At 35.1% G+C, this 19,692-nt stretch overlaps 1 protein-coding gene across 4 annotated transcripts in view; it reads left to right on the top strand.

Annotated features, from left to right (window-relative positions):
• FANCL (FA complementation group L) overlaps positions 1 to 19,692 on the top strand; it is a 299,340-nt gene that overhangs the window by 224,890 nt on the left and 54,758 nt on the right. For 3 of the 4 annotated variants that reach the window (XM_045077868.1, XM_013051074.2, XM_004742006.3), the window contains 2 exons: positions 1,998 to 2,054; positions 7,340 to 7,440. In XM_045077868.1, coding sequence (XP_044933803.1) covers positions 1,998 to 2,054; positions 7,340 to 7,440 — 158 coding nt within the window. The remainder of the gene's footprint in view (positions 1 to 1,997; positions 2,055 to 7,339; positions 7,441 to 19,692) is intronic. The other variant, XM_045077867.1, reaches the window with a different exon arrangement.

Here is a 19,692-nt window from a genome sequence, read left to right as displayed (position 1 = left end):
ACTATTTGATTTGTAGAATGTAGGCTGTCATTGCTGGCAGCATAATTACCGCCGTGTTTTTAAGGGGATGTTTAAATTATTTCTGTTTTCTCTCCACTGCCGCCTCCTCATCCAATGTGACTATTTATATTGTATTCTAGAGTTTGGGAAATGAGTCTATTGAGATATTTAAATACCCTGGAAAAAACTTGTTAATAAAGACTAAGTGTAATAATATCTATAGCTGTTTTTCTCTATCAGTTCACCGAGAGGGTTCCTAGAAAAGGTCCCAATTACTTACTAATCTCTTTTGTGTCCTCTAGTTGGTCATATAGAACCCAGAGTTAGTTTGTCTTTGTTTTATTCTAATATTACTATTCTTTCCTTGTATCAATTTTAACTTGAGTAAATACGGGTCAGAGGAATCAGCAGTCTTTTTCTGTGAATGGCCAACTAGTAAATTTTTTAGGCTTTAGTGGTCCCTAAAATCTCTGTCACAACTACTTCACTTGTAGAGCCAAAGCGGCCATGAAGAGGTAAATGAATGAGCATTGCTGCATTTCAGTACAGCTTTCTTTACAGAAATTGGCATTGGGCTGGATTTAGCCCTGAGGCTGTAGTTCACAAAAATCTGATATAATTTATTGCTCATTACTGGTAAGCTAACAGGGAAAATACTGTATAGAAGATGGGGAAGCCAAGGTTTGTTTTACAGATTGGCCCACGTAAAGTTATGTTAAGATGTGCTTCATGTCTCATGCATTGTTGAAATATTTTAGATTATTATTTTTCTCTTCTAAAAGAGGGAGCAAAATCACAGATTGGCTTTGTTCAGAACTGTGTGGGGGTAGTGCAGTGTATCACAAAAAGTAACAAAAATAAAATATTTTGATTTCAAGCAGAGAAGTGATGTAGAGTTTCATCAAATAAAAAATGTGACACTTGAGAATTTGCTTTGCTTTCCTTTATTCTGTAGGTATTTTAAGAATCAAAGATTTCTAGGAAACAGAATTATAACCCTTAAATATTTATTCAACTTTAGAAGTTATTTCCTTTTTGCCATTTTATTATAATGGTTTTATCTTGTTTAAAGATTGATTTCTGGGCGCCTGGGTGGCTCAGTGGGTTAAGCCGCTGCCTTCGGCTCAGGTCATGATCTCAGGGTCCTGGGATCGAGTCCCACATCGGGCTCTCTGCTCAGCAGGGAGCCTGCTTCCTCCTCTCTCTCTCCTGCCTCTCTGCCTACTTGTGATTTCTCTGTGTCAAATAAATAAATAAAATCTTTAAAAAAAAAAATAAAGATTGATTTCTTTTGAACTAATAGGGTTAATTGTGAAAAGACAAAACTAACAATTGTATGTAGTTTTTAAGGCAAGGGGGAAAATAAAAACGTGTTGATTAATAATTGACATCACTCTGATTAGATTTTTTAATTGCATAGATTTGCCTGATTTTATATTTTATGTTCATCTTTCCCCCCATACTACTTAAAAATTTTTTTTTTTTTTAAGATTTTATTTATTTGACAGAGATCACAAGTGGGCCCGAGATGCAGGCAGAGAGAGGCGGGGAAGCAGGCTCCCTGCAGAGAGCCCGATGCCAGGCTCCATCCCAGAACCCTGGGATCCTGACCTGAGGGGAAGGCAGAGGCTTTAACCCACTGAGCCACCCAGGCGCGCCTCCCCACCTTCTTTTTAAATAACGTGGTTTGGTAGATTTGCTAAACTTGATCAGTTGTCAGTGCTGAAGAAACAAAGGAGTGTTTGAGATTTTAAGAGACTTTGGTACAGTTCAGTTTAGCTCACCAAAACAGATTTGAGGGCAGTAATTACTCTTTCAGAATTTTGAAATTGGTAGGTATAGAAGGGATGGTGACTGGTACTTCGGTTCTTAAACTTTTAAGATGTAGATATATCTGATATTTTTTTCACATTCACATGGACTTATATTTTATCTTAATTTCAGTGTATAGAATATTCATTGTACAAATAAAATTAATTAGAAATGTTTCTATCTAGAGAATGCAGCACTCTTCTGATCTAATGAGCTTTATGATGGAGTTGAAGATGATTTTGGTAAGAATTTGTTTTCTGATGCTATTACCATATTCTGTAAGTCCTGATTTTTTTGAAGATTTTATTTATTTATTTGACAGAGAGAGAGATCACAAGTAGGCAGAGAGGCAGGCAGAGGGAGAGGGAGAAGCAGGTACCCCGCTGAGCAGAGAGACTAATGCGAGGCTCTATCCCAGGACCCTGAGATCATGACTTGAGCTGAAGGCAGAGGCTTAACCTACTGAGCCACCCAGGCGTCCCTGACTTTTTTTTTTTAAATTCCTATAAAAATTAACATGATTAGAATTTAAAACTTCTACTCCCAGTCACTCAATGTTTTATTTTACTGTGTGTAAATGTGGATGATGCTTCTTTTGAATTACATGAGGAACAGAACGTGTGTAGAGGAACCAAATTGATTGTGTCAAACTGAGTATACTGGACACTAGTCATGGACAGGTGGTGAAATAAAATGTAGTCCTGGTCTGTCAGAATTTAACATCTGTGGAGAGATTAGGTACCCACACTTAAAGATCTAATACAGTGTATAAATAATTTTTGTTTATAGCTGCAGATTTCTGAAGAACTTGTTAGGCTTCATTATATACATACAGCTATATATAATAATTGATTACTCAGTTAATTATGCATAGAATACTTGAGTTTTTAGTTTTTCCTATAGACATCATATGCAAGTTTTCAATATAAACAGAAGAGGAAAGACTGTATAGTGAATACCCATGACCAGCCTTTAACATTTTGCCATTTTTCTTCCCTACTCTTTAAGGAGAACGGACTAGAGTATTCTTTTTTAGATTTATTTGAGAATGGGAGAGTATGCACTGAGTAGGGAAGGGAGAGGCAGAGGGAGAGCGAGAATTCTCAAGTGGTCTTCCTACTGAGTGCTGAGCCAGCTGCAAGGCTCAATCCAGAACCTTGAAATCGTGACCTGAACGGAAACCAAGAATTGGACACTGATGGGACTCAACCACCTAGGTGCCCTGGGACTAGAGCATTTTAACAAAATTCTGAACATTGTATCCATCCCTCCATGAATGTATTGGTGTATACTTCTAACAGCTAAGTGTTTCTTTGTTTTGTTTTTAAAACATGCTGTTATAACCCTAACAGACTTAGTGGTAATTTCTTACAGCTTCTTGTTTGTGTCTGTATGCAAACAAAGTCCACACATTAAATGTTATGTCTCCTAAGTCTTTCAATTTCTAGCACTGCTATGTCTTTCCCGTACCCTTTTTTTTTTCTTTTAGTCTGCTAGTTAAATGAACTATGTGTCCTGTAATATTTCTTGCATTCTGGATTTGGTTTATTAAATATTCATAGTATCTTTTAACATATTTTTCTACCTTTTTTGTGACCTAGTCTCATTTGTTCTGGTAAGAATACTTTGTGCTGTGTACTTACATTGCATGAGGAGGCAGATGGTATTTGATAGTTCCTCTCTTAGTAGAGTTAGGATTGATCAATAGATTTAGATCCATCAGGTGTAAAGTTTGTTATCAGCTTATCACCTAATGATTATAGCATCCAGTGATAATCATTGCCTACATCCACTATTAGGGGTTGCAAATGGTGATTTTTAGAATTCCATCATCTACATTTGTTATCTTGCTATCTTTTGTAGAGAACTTCCTTTCATCAGTTGTTTGGTTTATTTGAGGTATAGCTCATGCTGGAGAAATAGGTTAAGTGCTTGTTTCTTTTCCTTTTTTTTAAACAAAAATCAGTTTTTAGAGTAATGAGTTAGTGCCTAGCAACTGTCAAAGGAAAATAATGATTTTTTTTTTTAGTATCATTATGAACTCCTGAGTTTTTATATATTGACTTAAATCCATTGCAGTCACTATACCTGTTGATGCTTAAATTGTATCATTTTTGGTCAGTGTATGCCCTTTCATTTGACTCCTTAGTTCTTCTAACACAGGCCAAACTATGCTTTCTGAGACCAGTTACCCTAATTTAATGTACTCATCCTTTTGCAGAACTATAATTAGTTACTTCTCTAAAGAGCCATGGTTTCTTTGTAGGAAATGGTGTTTTGATGCCACAGATCTGGAAACTGTGGATTGTTACTATTACTGGTAGGCCTCTTCAGTGGACAGAGCTGGGAAAAAATGCTGTTTAGAAAGAGAATAATTCATTATGAGTTCATATTGACATTTCCAATTCAAATTTGGCATTATAACACTTTTAATTTGATTTTAATGCTTATATTTTACTCTGAAAATCTTGGTTTCTAATATTAACATAATTATTTTTTATTTTTTACTTGTTATGTTTTACTTATGCTTTTCCTATGTCTCTATTTATATTTTACAGAATTACAGTACCAATATATTGCTACTAACAACTGAAAGCAGTTTATTTTTTATAGTTCTTTTTGAGTTTTTTATTCTTAGCAGCAGCTGCCACATACTAAGAGCTTAGTTGCTCAAGTTGTTCTCAGTCCTTTTTTTTTTTTTTTTTTTTAAATCCTCATAACAACCCTCTGAATGTTTGGGATCAGAATAAATAGTTTAAAATCAATTTCTAAAGTTTGAATTTTGACTTACAAATTTGTAAACTCTAACGGGAATTGTCAAAATTGATCATGAATTTCGTCAAAGGCCAGATTTCATGATAAGCTTCAAAGAGGTAGGTGAAGAAGTAAAGCATATTTTGGTTTACCTTGAGATTGCAAAAAAATTTGAGAAGTTTTTTATTGGGGTACCTAGGATGACTCAGTTAAGCATCTGCCTTGGCCTCGAGTCATGATCTCATGGTCCTGAGATAGAGCACCACATTAACCTCCCTGCTCAGCAGTGAGCCTGCTTTCCCTCTCCCACTCCCCTTGCTTGTGCTCTCTCCGCCTCTCTGTCAAATAAATAAAATCTTTAAAAGAAAAAAGGTGTTCTAATCATAATTTTTATAAGCTATACAAATAAAAGGACTAAGGGACCAGAGTAAAACTATATACACCATGTCCCATTAGCTCTTACTCCTGGTTGACTTTATTAGGTTGTAAGAACCGCTGTTTTGTATTTTGAAGAAACTGTTATTAATTTAAAATAAGATATTGACATTGATCTCTAACAGTATTCGATTTCGGACATTTGTTGCTGCATTTCTGAATAAAATGACATGCTGTATTTTAGTTTTCTAGAGAAATTGACAGAATTGGTGAAACTATTGCACATTTATGAACAGTGTATCAAAAAATAAGTGTATCAAAAAATATCAGTTTGTTGGGCTGTGTAGTCAGTAACAGGGTTTTCTATAATGTAATCACCCATGAAATTACTGAGGATGATGTACAAATGAAATCAGTAATTATTGAACCTTTTCAGGAGATTTGGTAAATCTCCACAGTTTCCTAGTAATAACTAAGCATAAAGTAGGTGTTCAGTATATATTTAATAAGTGAACAATTACCTGTATTTTATTTATTTTTTAAAGATTTATTTGTTAGAGAGCATGCATGTGCATGCAATCAGGGAGAGGGGCAGAAGGCGAAGGAGAGAGAACCCTAAGCAGTCTCTGAGCTGAGTGCAGAGCCCGATTTGAGGCTTGATCCCAGGACCCTGAGACTATGACCTGAGCTGAAATCAAGAGTCAGATGCTTAGCTGACTGGGCTACCAGGTGCCCCACAATTACCTGTATTTTAAAAGAACTCTGATGTGGGTAGGTTTTTTAAATACCCATTTTAGGGCTTAGTAGTGTGTAGCTAAGGCCTTAAAACTAGGAAATGGTAAAGTTAGGATTTAAAGCCTTTGTAAAGCCTGTGTTCTTTCCACTGGGTATCTTGCCTCTTTTTCACAAAGACTGCTTTGACTCTCTGCCTTTGCCCTTTTTTCTGTTATGGTTCTGGAATGGGAATACCTTGTCTGACCCAAGGTGGAAGGTGGAGTTTATGAATGTCATAAACTTAAGATTAAGATGCAGTTTTTATTATCCAAATTTACCATCTGCATAGGTGGATAGCAATATTTAATATTTCTGGATTTTAAAAAATTTCAAAAAAATTGCTGAAGCTGTTTTATATATAAGTATAGGAACTAGACTGCCTTTTTTTTTTTTAATAGGATAATCTTAATAGTAAAAATTTGTTTCTGTGGACTATCAGGCAATTTACAGATAACATTAGGTATTTATTTAAAAAAGCAGTATACTCCTTGTCTTCTAAGAATTTACCTTCTAATTAAATCCATACTGTCATTTTGAGCTTTACAAACCTGCTTTCACAGTTTTTTTGTTTTTAATTCTAAAGGAGATTTAGAAAGTAGTTTCAGTTAATAGTCCTGATTTTAAAATACTGTTTTGTAAAATCTGTTCTTTCTAGTATTATCTCAATTTAATGGTATCCTATCCTTGTTTAAAAACAAAGTATAAGGACTAATAGAGTAAATAGATACTTAAAGGAAAAAAAAATTATACCTTTTATTAGGGTTACAGTTAATAGAAACATAATTTTTATGCTTATTTTCATCTGCTGTTATCATTTACTATATCTGACTTTTTAATTTATCTCTTGATATGAACATCTGTGTAATTGCAGATATATTTATTTTTGCTTTCCAAATAAAATATTTGTCTGGGTTAGCACCTTTGAAGAAATTGATAATATTCAGCCTCAGCAATTATAGTGATGTTTGTATTGCTTCTAAACTAAAAAAGAAAAAAAAGGAAATGTTAGTTTTTTGGGGGGCGGGGTACATAAACCATCTTGACAATACCATAGGTGAGCCTAGCAGGGAAAGGAACTGTGATTCCACATAGATGGAAAAATACTTAACCTGGTCTGGAAGTAATATAGAATGTAAGCCAGTGAAAGAAAGTAGCAGGCGAGTATTTACTGTGGTAATAAAGGGTTTGTGTTTGTAAGGGTGTGATTCATAACTGTATACAAATATGTCTGTCTAAATAATGGACTTAAGAGTTCAGGCTTTTCTTAAAGGTACATTTTCTTTATATTAAAGTCCTATCCACAGGAATAGAAGAATAGTGAAGCCTTGAGGGTATTTTTAAAGTTTTGTCATACCCGATAGGCATAATAGTTTAGAAAAATACTAAAATCTGAAGTTTTTAACTGGTATAATAATTGACATTTTCACGTAATAATCTTCAGTGCAGTCCTTTAGCTTGTTCCTGTCTTTATATGAGAAGGGGAATGATTCAGCTGGAATTTCTGTAAAAATAGTAAACACTTTAGTATGGCACAAAGGAGATTATGAAGTTGTTTTGTAATCAGATAGTAATAATTCGGTGTCTAGCAATACACAGCTGATTCAAGTTTTTTTCTTTTAAACAGGAAGTTGCTTTAAAGAATAAACAAGAGTTGTATGCACCACCTCCGCCTCCCCAGTTCTACTCCAGCCTTATTGAAGAGATAGGAACTCTTGGTTGGGATAAGTATGTCTATTTTAAAATGTTCCAGAAAAGTCTTCTTCTTTTTTTTTTTTAAATACATTTAAATTTATTTGCAGTTTTAGCAATTTATTTTGTACCTGTGTTTAATCAAAGTGTTTCATTATAATTAGAACTTATTTAATTATAATTGATAACTGATCCTTATTGTGGGTATGAATTAAAGGGATAGCATCATTAACAAACTGATCTACAAAGTAAAATGTGAAATAAAATGTTGAAAAAAACCAACATTTTTATATAGGAAGTAAGATGTTACCATATTTTTACTGAGCATAAACATGTTATTTTAGTTTTATTGAGGTATGATTGCCAAACATGATTATAGTATTTTCAGCATGTACAATATGATTTGATTTACATGTATTTGGAAGGATTCACATAAACTCACATATTCACATATTCATCACCTCACATATTAGCTTTTTTCCTTGATGTTTTTTGGGTCATTGTTCTTCTGACTGTTACAGAATGGAAACTTTTAGGAATTTCTGATTGCCATTTTCACTGACATCTTGCTATATGTTTTCTGTTTGTTTCCTGCATTTTGTGTTTTTTCGCTTTATCTATTTTCATCGGCCTTTATTTGAATTAATCAAGAATTAAGTTATTATACATCCTTTTATTATTTTTTTAGAACTGCCTTGGAGATTTCAGCATACATATAGCAAAATATACATTTTTACTTTTACCAATTTTCTTATGGGAGGATCTGAAATGCAGTTTATTTTTTTACCTGTTTACCTGTTGTGTTATTGTTATCATGCATTTTAATTCTATATTTAAAATTGGCAAACTGTTTTTAAAGTTAATATTTATTATATAAATTTATATTTTATATATATGGTTATATGTGTAAATATATTATTATACATTGTGTATGTATAATTTGTATGTAATTTGTGTATTTCTCCCAGTTTTTTTATGTTTTATTTTAATTTTTTTTTAAAGATTTTTATTTATTCATTTGAGAGCAAGAGAGACAGCACAAACAGGGGGAGAGGGAGAGGGAGAAGCAGATTCCTTGCTAAGCTGGGAGCCCATTGTGACATGGGGCTTGTTTTCAGGACCTGGAGATGATCTGAGCCAAAGGCAGATGCTTAACGATCTGAGCTACCCAGGTGCTCCGTATTTTTGTTATTTTTTTAAAAGGTTTTATTTATTTATTTGAGAGAGAGAGGGAGGGAGTCCATAAGTGGGGGAGGGGCAGAGGGAGTAGCAGAAGACTCCCCACTGAGCAGAACATGATGTGGGGCTTCTGATCCCAGGACCCTGGGATCATGACCCTAGCTAGCTGAAGGCAGATTCTTTATTAACTGAGCCACCCAGGTGCCCCTCTCCCAGTGTTCGTTCTTCCTTCCTGCATTTCTACTTCTCTGTCTGGAATCTTTTTTCTTCCTCACTACAGAATTCTTTTAATATTTTTTTGAGATATAATTGACATATTTTAGATGTACAATGTAGTGATTTGGTATATGTATATATTATGAAATCACAACAATAAGGCTAGCTAACCTCCATCATTACACATACTTACAGTTTTTCGTGTGGTGAGAGCTTCCAAGATTTACTCTTTCAGCAACTTCTAAATATATATTACAATATTATTAATTACAGTGGCTATGCTGTACATTACATAGTGGAAGTTTGTACCATTGACTGACTTCACTCATTTCATCTCTGCCTCTGGCAGCCACCAGTATGTTCTCTGTATCTGTGAGTTCATTTGTTTTTTCCTTAAATTCAACATATAAGTCACATCATATTGTGTTTCTTTCTCTGACTTGTTTTGCTTAGTGTAATGCTCTTAGGGTCTATCCATATTGTTGTAATAGCAGGATGTCCTTTATTAATGGCTGAATAGTAAGTATTTCATTGTATATTTGGTGAATACACGCGCACACACAAACACACACACACGCTAAAATTTCTTTCTCCATTCATCTGTTAGTGGATACTTAGGTTGTTTCCATGTCTTGGCTATGGTAAATATTGCAACAGTGAACTTGGGGTTGCAGATACCTCTTCAACATTGCGATTTTGTTTTCTTTGGGTATATACCCAGAAGTGAAATTGCTAGATCATATGGCAGTTCCATTTTTAATTTTAGAGCGTATGCATTTTTATAATTGCTGTATCTTCCTGTGGATTTTTCCTTTTATCATTAAATGTTTCTTTCCATCTCTGGTAATATTTCTTTCCTTAATGTCTACTTTGTTAGATTAGTATAACTACACTAGATTTCAGTATTTTTAGAATTTTCTGGCCTTTCCTGTATTATCTTATTTAAAAATATTTTTCTGCTATCTTCCATAATCTAGATCCACTGGAGCCTGTTTTTAATTTTTTTTCTTGTGGTTTTCAGTCATATAGTTAGTCCTGGATCTTGGCATTCCTGGTACTCCCCCCGCACCCCACAAATTGTCTGTCTCTCTCCCTTTCTCTCCTTTCCTCTCCCTTTACCTTGCTTCCTCCCTCTTCCTCTCCCCTAGCCTCTGGCAGCCACTGATCTTTTTACTGTCTCCACAGTTTTGGATTTTCCAGAATGTCATATAGTTGGACATTATGTAGCCTTTTCAGATTGGCTTCTTTTACTTAGTAAAAGTATTTAAATTTCTTCTTAATCTTTTCACGGCTTATTAATTCTTTTGTTTTTAGTACTGAATATAGTTCCATTGTCTGTATAAGTTTATTTGTTCACTTGCTGAAGAGCATCTTAGTTAGCTTCTAAGTTTTGGCAGTTATGAATAAAGCTGCTGTAAACATCTGTGTGCAAGTTGTGTATGTGTGTATGTGCGCGCACACGTGCACACGTGCGTGTGTGTTTATCCACATTGGTAAATACCAGGGCCTACTGCTTTTTTTTCTTTTTAAGTTTTTATTTAAATTACAGTTTTGTAAGGGGTGCCTGGTGGTGCAGTTAGTTAAGGGTCTGACTTCGGGTTTCAGCTCAGCCTGTGATCTCAGGGTCATGAGATGGAGCCCTTCGTTGAGGTCCACACTCCTGTCTCTCCCTCTTCCCCCCCCCACAGCCCCCACTGCCCCGCCAACACATACGCATGCTCTCTTTCTCTCTTTCAAATAAATCTTTAAAAAAATAAATTCCAGTTAGTTAGCATACAGTGTAATATTGGTTTCAGGTATACAATACAGTGATTCAGCACTGTGTGTGCTCATTACAGCAAGTACACTCCTTATGCCATTACCTATTTAACCCATCGCCCCTGCCCTGCCCCTACAGTAACCATCAATTCTCTATAGTTCAGAGTCTGTTTTTTGGTTTGTCCATCTTTTTTCACCCCCTTTGCTTGTTTGTTTTGTTTCTTAAATTCCACATATGAGTGAAATCGTATGGTATTTGTCTTTCTGACTCTCTTATTTCACTTAGCCCAATACTTTCTAGCTCCATCCAGGTCATTGCGAATGGCAAGATTTCATTGTTTTTTTTTTTATGGCTGAATAATGTTGCATTGCGTGTGGATGTGTGTGTGTGTGTGTATACCACGTCTTCCTCATAGATTCATCAGTGGATGGACACTTGGGCTGTTTCCATAATTTGGCTATTGTGGCTACTGCTGCTATAAACATTGGAGTGCATATATCCCTTTGGATTAGTAGTTTTGTGTTTTGGCCAGAGACTTAGTAGTGCAGTTGCTGGATGATAGGGTAGCTCTATTTTTAACCTCTCGAGGAACCTCCATACTGTTCATCAGTGTGGCTGCACCAGCTTGCATTCTACCAGCAGTGCAGGAGGGTTCCCCTTTTTGTTTCCTGTGTTGCTGATTTTAGCCTTTCCGACAGGTGTGAGGTGGTATCTCATTGTAGTTTTGATTTGTAGTTCCCTGAAGACAAGTGATGCTGAGCATCTTTTCATGTGGGCCTACTACTTTCTAATAGTAAGAGGTAAGGGGTTTTTCTTTATTTTCACAATTGAATCAGTGGCAAATTGAGTACGCTATAACAACAAAAATGTAAAACCTGAACTCTCATGGTCTGTGCTTAACAAGATGACTCTGACTACTCTTTCTTTAAAAAAGAAAACCCAAACAAAACAAAAACCCTGAAAAACTGGCAAAAGGGGAGAAATGCGGAAACTGACTTAGTTTCCAGATATTTTAGTTAATACACCTTTTCTCACTTTCTCTTGCTGACTGTTCTTCAGTATTTGCCCTTGTTCATTAAGGCTGAAGTGCTATGCCTAATGATCTTTTGTTGAGTGTTAGAAATTGTATATAAAAAAGTTCAGAGGTTTTAAATGATACTTTCTTTTAAAAGGGTTTACTTTTTCCTTTGCTAAGAAATAGAGTAGGGGTAGGTTGCTATAATCCTGGTTGAGTTTGGGCTATAGTTTTTTTAAGACTCAATGTACTTCTTACCGCTCCTCTCCCTTTCCTGAGTCGTAACCCTCTAGAAAGTTTAGGCAAGAGCTGGGTGTGTTCATTGGTATTTCTCCCTTGGTAGATCCTAAACTCTTGTGTGTGTCTCTTCACGGGGCCAGTTTACCTCTCAGTTGGAGTCAGGGGTCCATTTTTGACAATGTTTCATCAGCCTCTTGTTTGCTTTACTTTTAGGGGTAACCCTTCCAGGGTTCCCACTGAGGGCTTGGGGGTATTCACTGGGGCTTTTCCTCATGTAGGTTCTAAATTTTAATTAATTTCTCCTCAGTGTTATGGGATTTCTAAATATTCCCTCCCCCCCTTGGTTTTCACTGGCTTTCAGCTTAGTTTTTTCTTCTTCTTTTTTTTTATCCTCATCACTTGCAGTTCAAGGATTTATCAAAAGTTTTGATGGAAGAGTGCTGAAAGTTTAGGGAAAGTTCCCAGGCCCTACCTTTCCAGTAGATTCTGGCTCTTTAAAAGTCCGTTATTTTTATCTCTAGCCTCAAGAGAGTTCCAGAAATGCTGCAGTGTGGTTTTTTTGTTTGTTTTGGTTTGCTTCTTAATAGCATCTTTCTGTTTGTGCCCTTTGCCCAAATTATTCTTCTCTAGCCCTGTGTGCAGAATTGGTAAATAAGCTGAGGGAAAAATGGCTGCAACGGTGGCTTACCTCTCCTCTGTTCCCCCTTTTCAGGACCTTGGTTCTTTAGGTCTTGGTTGCCTTAGCAATTCTATTATGCCTCCAACCTTTTTTTTTTTTTCCCTCTTGCATCAGGCTACTCTGATGATTCTCAGTGAAAGTGTAGGTCTGTAGGTATTGTTGTTACATATAACTTCAAATGTACTGTTGTGGTGATATCGTGGACTGGTTAATGCTATTCATGTGATTAGGCATTATTTGGTAAGGTGCCACTCCTGAATAGGATTTGGGAAAAATGGAACTTTTTTTTTTTTTAAAGATGGAACTTTTAAATAAAATTTAGCATAACCAGGAGAGAGGAGACAGAAGACAAGTAATGAATTGAGATGAACTAAGAGCAGTTTGGCTGGAAGTATGAAGATTTGTCTTGAGGCATTGACATCATGGACCTGGTCATTCTTTGGATTTAAGGTGTTATAGAAAAATCAGGTTGACTTACTTTCAGATGCTTAAACGTTAAGATCTTAGTGTTTAGAGGATACTTAGGAATGTAGGAAGGACTTGGGAAGGGGAAACCCTTTTCAAAGTTGTGACATGTTTGGAAGAACTCTAGTAATGAAGTAGTTGAAGCACTGAGAATGCAAATATGAGATTTGTGAATCATTCATTTTTTTTTTTCTCACCTAACTATTGAATGCCTATAATGTAAGACCGTGGATAACCATAGGCAAGACTTTAATAAAGATTCCTCAAGGAACTTATGTCTAGTGGGAGAGTCAGAATTTAAGTAGATGATCGCAGTAGTATTTAATTCTAACTGTGATAAGTACTACAGAATATAATTATAGGGATTCTGGAGAGCCATTAACAAGGTATAAGAGAAATAGTAGAAGTATTAAAATATCTTATGGAATAAGTGTTTTTTAGGGACAAAAAGAAAGTATTGAGTTTTGCTTTGCATTATGCCTATTGTTCTGATGTGGGATAAAAAGGAACAGATGTCTAGCTTAGATAATAGATGAAGCCAAAAGGAAGGTTATGAATGCCTCTATCATAGCACTGATCACAATATGAATGCTTGTCTCTTCCTTAGACTAAAATTATTTTATACAGGGACTTACATTTTCGAAGTTTCTGTCCTGTGCCACTGACTGCTATAGCCACTTTATATAATGCCTAGTTAATTCTCTGAATAAATTTCAAGATACATATTTTTATGTTCAGCTTTATATATAAAATGTGTATGTAGCCAAGACTGGCTGCATAACAGTTCTTAGGCATTCTGTGTGAATGGTGCTGCCTTGAATTGTGCTATGGAGTAGCTCTGATAAGGATCCTTCACTAAAGTGCCCTCATATACTTGGAGATAGGTTTTATTAGTCTCACCCTCAATATGTGCCTGTCTCATCATGGATAAAATTGGCCACATGCAAAATTAACCCATCCTGAGAGATAGTTATGAAATCTGTTGTTTAGATTTGTGAGAGATCAAAGTTTAATTATAGTGACTAGTGTGCGTGATTGAATTAGAATATAGCTGCTGTTACCGAATCACTTGTTTCACAGTCTTTACAGATGAAGAATGTGTTAGCAAAAGAGAAATTGCTTGCGTGGATTGTCAGAAGCCAGATAGTAAGATTTTGTCAGTATTTATTCAGTTCTTTCTGGAGTAAGAAAATCTATCAATTTTATTTTTGTGATTTAATCCTTGAATCAGGTCTGGCAATGTTGGCATAGGGTTTCAGACCATCAGTGCCAACACTGAGAGTTGAATTGTGCTATCCACATACTAGAATTGCTACCTTTTGAGGCCTTGCCTAGATAGCTGGCCAGCTTCTTAATTTAAAATATCTCTTAAAATGACACAGACAATAATTTGTATGACAAATTGATTTGAATGGATTGTCAGAATCTTAATGATTTGTAGACAATGTCAGTATGTCTTTGTTTTTCTTACACTTTAATATTCTTGTAGATTTGTTAGTATAATGGTAAAATCTGATAATGAAAGAAAAATCCTTTTTTTTTAAGGTAATGAAGACTTTGCTGTGTTTTTAAATTACATAACTGACATATCCAATCAATTCTATATGATGAGGCTTTATAAAAAATTAGGAAAAAGTAGAAATATTTAGAATATGAAATCTTTTTTCTTTTATTCACATACATTTTTTTTTTAATGGAAATGGCATTGAGAATTAGTAACTGACCTTAAGTTTGATTGCTATTATAATTTCTGTACTTGTTTTCAACTTGTATAAAAACACACTAAAAACAGCTATTGTCTGAAGGGTAAAAAGATGATGGTAAGTCAGTGATTTTGGGTATTACACAGTTCACAAAGGTAAGTGATGCAAAAAGCTGTCTTGATAGGTTTCTGTTCACTTCTGCTTGTGTTGTTTAGCAGAAGGGCTCATTAAAAGGATAAGAATTAGAGTCCTTGGGGTTTAACAGGATTTTCTGTTCAGAAACATTAGGATGTTAAGGATATCAAGAATGTCCTGGCGTTGAAAGCACTAAATACTTGTTGTTATAAGTAGGTTGATCTACATTCCACTTTACCTAGGATAATCCTAGTTTATGCTTTTTATCCTGGCCTCTTGCAGTCTCAGAAGTGTCTTTTTGGAAGAAATATGTAGTCATCTTAGTTAGAAGATACTTAATGTTTGTTTTAGTAATCACATGGCCCTAGGTAATTCAGAGATTAAATAGTTCTAACAGGGCAAGTGTGATCTGATGGTTTTATTCTTTTTTTAAGACAGCATATATATCAATTAGAGTGAGTAGAATTCAACTATTTGGCCTTTTAAATTTGTCTAGGGAAAGAACTGAGTTTTATTAAATTTGTTGTGCTGTTGAAAGATTGTAAATACATATTAAGTTGAATTTTTAATTAAGTATCTTATTTTGGTAATGAACTTACTAATCCATTGATATTTTCTATAACTCCCAGTGCATTTCAAAGAACTGTATACCATATTGGGAGAAATGGAGATACTTGTTAGGAGGAAATTAATTCCAGTAACTGGACAAGAGTTTTAATTCTGGCTTATCAGCTCTGTGTCATTGGACGAGTAATGTAAACTCTCTGAGCCACGTTTTATTTTTCAAATGAAACTAATAATACTTAATAGTAAGGGTTAATAAGAAACATGTGTTATTTGATTCAAAGAATGCCATGTATAAAATAGGTTTAAAGTTGAGCTACTAGTTCACCTAAAAATGTCAGACTATATATGAGTTTTATAGCTCTTAATTAGTGTTATGATTTCATTATAACCAGTAATGATAATTTTCACTGCATATTGCATAAGAGCATAGATGTTAATAAGTATGATTTTCATCCTAAATTATCTTTATCATAGAGTGCTTTTTTTCTCATATATATTCAAATCACTGAAAAAGTGGAGATTATCTAATAATGAAAAAATTGTTTTTCTAAATTGGTAATATGTTTATAGTATGTAATTTAAACAGTTTGCATTCAGTTGTTTGAAACTTGCATATAAAATCAATAAATATTGAACCAGTCTGATAGTAACTTCTCCATGGTCATGTAATGCATAGAGCATTGATGTAATGCATAGTTTAAAACTTTAATATTCCTTAGAAAAAAGTTGATTTGACTGGGAAGCAAAAACTTGAAAAGGAACAGTGTGACAGTTTTGAGAAAGTCCCTTTGAAGATTCATTTATTTGAGAGAGAGTTCACCTGCTTGTGCATGCATATGCAAGTGAGGAGTTGGGCAGAGAGAGAGGGCGGAGAGAATCTCAAGCAGACTCTGAGACCTTGGTGGGGCTCAGTCTCAAGACTCCTGAGATCATGACCTGAACTGAAACCAAGAGTTGGACACTAAACCAACTGAGCCACCCGGGGCTCAGATGATTTAGGAAGGTTCTTCTTAAAGGAGGTGAGTATTGGGATAAGCTTGGAAGGAATATAGAGAGCCTTAAAAGGCAGTGGTGGAAGTAAGTATGTAGTGATGGAAATGTGCAGTTCATCTTTGGACTTTGTAGTAGATCAGTTGCTCACAGAAGAGGATAGAAACCAGGGCCTAACTGAAAGGTCTTTCCTACTAGACTAAGGATTCTGTATATGCAAATGATGGGGACTCACTGATTATTTTTGAGCAAGGGGTTGATAGGATTTTATAAAAGTATCTAGGAAGATAGGGGCACCTGGGTGGCTTAGTCGGTTAAGTACCTGACTCTTGGTTTTGGCTCAGTTGTGATCTCAGGGTCTTGAGCTCAAGCCCCACGTTGGGCTTCCCGCGCAGCAGGGAGTCTGGGACTGCCCCTTTCCCTCTGCCCCTCCTACTCATGCTCTCTCTCTATATATATAATACATAAATCTTAAAAAAAAAAGTATTTAGGAAGATTAATTTAGTCATGAAAGGCAGAATAGATTGATGTACAGAAGATACAAGAAATAAAGACACCATTTAGGGAGATTGTTTTTTGAAGTAGTTAATGCTTAAACCTGAGGGTGGTAATGAAGATGAAATTGATGCTTTATTAAAACATGAAGATCTTTAGTCTGCCTTTGATGTTATTGCTACATCTATGCCTCTAGGTATTTAAAGAAAAACTATGTAACCTAAGCTTTTAGTCAAAGTAAATACTGTATTTCAAGAAAAACAAAGCAAATTTGTTTTGCCTGTCTGTACTGATACCATTCAGCTTTTACCAGGAACAGTGGAAACCTCTATGAATCTTAAGTATTAGTATCCTTTTTCAAAGGTTTTAAAAATTTTAACTCAAGTGTAGTGCCATTTTATTATAAGCAGTAACTTATAAAGAAATGCAGCAAGTGATAAATACAAAGTTAAGTGCCAAAAATATATATTCTTTAGATTTTATATTTGTGTTTTTCTATTTCCTTAGTCTATTTTAGAATATGCCTATTTAAGTAATAACACCAAAACTTCTAAATACAAATTTAAAATGTGATTTCATAACTTTTCAAAAATTGAGCTTTTCACTGATTTTCCTAAATTTATCACTTGCATGAGCTTATATCTTATTTAAATGAATGAAACTGTTTACTCCATATTGTCTAAATTGAGAGACGCAACTTTATAATAAAGCAGAGCATTTGAAACAGACTTTTTTCAGAAAAATGGATTTTGATATTACTTGTAAGATTTTATCACTTTAATTCCTTCCTTTAATAATCTCTTCCATAGACAAAACCCTAAGATACTCTTTCCTGTTGTGGATAGAAATACATTGTATTAGTAAGGATACAAGCTGAGCTGCCATTAACAAAGAGAACCCTAAATTCTCAGTGTTCCAGACAAGGTTAGAATTTTATTCATCTCTCTCATTTAACAGTTGAGAGGTAGGCAGATGGTCAGGAATGAGTTGGTAGCTCTGTTCCATAGGGTCATCCAAGAATCCATGTTTATTTTGTTTCTCAATCATCCAGTCTGGCTGCATTGTTAAGTACATAGGTCTTAGCCATATGTGGCTATTGACATTGACATTTATATTTAAATTACATTAACAATTCAGGGTCTATACCAGCTGTATTTTAAGTTCTTCATATCCACACATGGCCGTGGTTACTATTTTGGACAGTGCAGAGAGAGACGACCTCCATCACTGCGGAGGGTTCTGTTGGTCGCAGCTGCTCTGAGTGTTGTTCTTGTCTGCATGGTCTTTGCTGGCTCTCATTGGCCCAAGTTTTAGTCTGTAGTAGGGAAGATGAGAGGGGGTGGGGAGAAGGCACAGTTCTGTTATAAATGGATAAGAGATGCACATATCCCTGCTGCTTACAGTTCTTTGACCAAGATTTATTGATATGCCGACACCCAAGGGCAGCTGGAAGGGTTTTAGCTGAGTAGAATGTACCCTGCTAAAATTTGGTTTAGTTAGGGATGCTGTGGAGGCAGGGATCCAATTACCAAAAGGAAGGAGGTGAGAAGAGAGCACTGAACATTTTGCAATCTAGGTTGGATGTACCAAAGTGTCAATAATCGCAGTAAGGTTTCTTCCTGTCCCTCATACAAAGTAGACAGGGAGTCAGCATGAGTAAAATGTTTAATTTTAAATGACTGTGCTGAGATTAACTCATAATTATACATTTTTTGCTGCCTTATTTGAATTAGTTCTTAAAAGTTCAAGATTAACATTATGATCATTTTGACTGCAAGGCCATATTTGGAGCAGGACAGTGTTTATCTCTAAGGTATTATTTCTGTCTTAACTATTGTGGGAAGTTGATTTTTTTGTATGATTCTGTAAAGACTAGACCTTTTGTTTGTTTCTATCTTATAGGTGTTCAATAATGATTTCTAGTATATTGATGCTGAGCAGAAATGTGAAGCATGAGAAGTACTAGGTGGTGACTTAGTTGTTCCTTCTCTTGTCATCTGTTCTTGCTTTCTGTGTGCATATTTATCTGACTCTTTTAGACAGACACTCTTAAATGTTCATGTGTACAACTTCTATATTTCTAAATAATATGACTTTTTCAGTGTAACTTACCAGTCTTAGAAATACTGTACTGGTTACTATAATAAAAATGGATTCGGCTCGTATGCCACCTTTTCTCTCCCTTCTTCACTATTATTCTTCTATTCGCCCTAAAATTTCTTAAACTTCCTTCATGTTCCTTCAATTAAAGATGTTATGTCTTCCTCTCAAATTAGCAATTACAATTTTTTTTTAAGATTATTTATTTATTTATTTGACAGAGAGAGATCACAAGTAGACAGAGAGGCAGGCAGAGAGAGAGGGAAGCAGGCTCCCCGCTGAGCAGAGAGCCCGATGCAGGACTCGATCCCAGGACCCTGAGATCATGACCTGAGCAGAAGGCAGCGGCCCAACCCACTGAGCCACCCAGGTGCCCCAGCAATTATAAATTTTAGTGTTCCTTATCTTCCTTCCTCATATCTTTCCCCTTCTACCTCTCAATTTTTGTCATCTCTACTTTTTAAATTGCTGTGGTCAAATATATTTACATTAATTTCTGTAGCTATAATTAAGTCTTTTAGCTTTTGTCTGTTGTTGGATTCTAAAAATTGGGATTAGTAAGCAGTTACATTTTTAATGACTACATAAATACTTTTCACTGAAAAGCTAATGGTAGAGCAATTGCACTTTCATCATAGCTTTATTGTTTATAACTTAGTTTAAAATTTCTTCATCCCTTTTGGTTTCTTGTATTTTTTATATTAATTTTGTCTTATATATTAAGTCCTACCCTCTAGTCTATATA

The sequence above is a fragment of the Mustela putorius genome, unplaced genomic scaffold (genome assembly GCF_011764305.1).
Source record: "Mustela putorius furo isolate JIRA1106 unplaced genomic scaffold, ASM1176430v1.1 tig00000224_pilon_pilon_pilon, whole genome shotgun sequence".
Lineage (NCBI taxonomy): Eukaryota > Metazoa > Chordata > Mammalia > Carnivora > Mustelidae > Mustela > Mustela putorius.
Note: the sequence above shows the minus strand (reverse complement) of the source record. Positions and strands in the feature narration are given on the sequence as shown.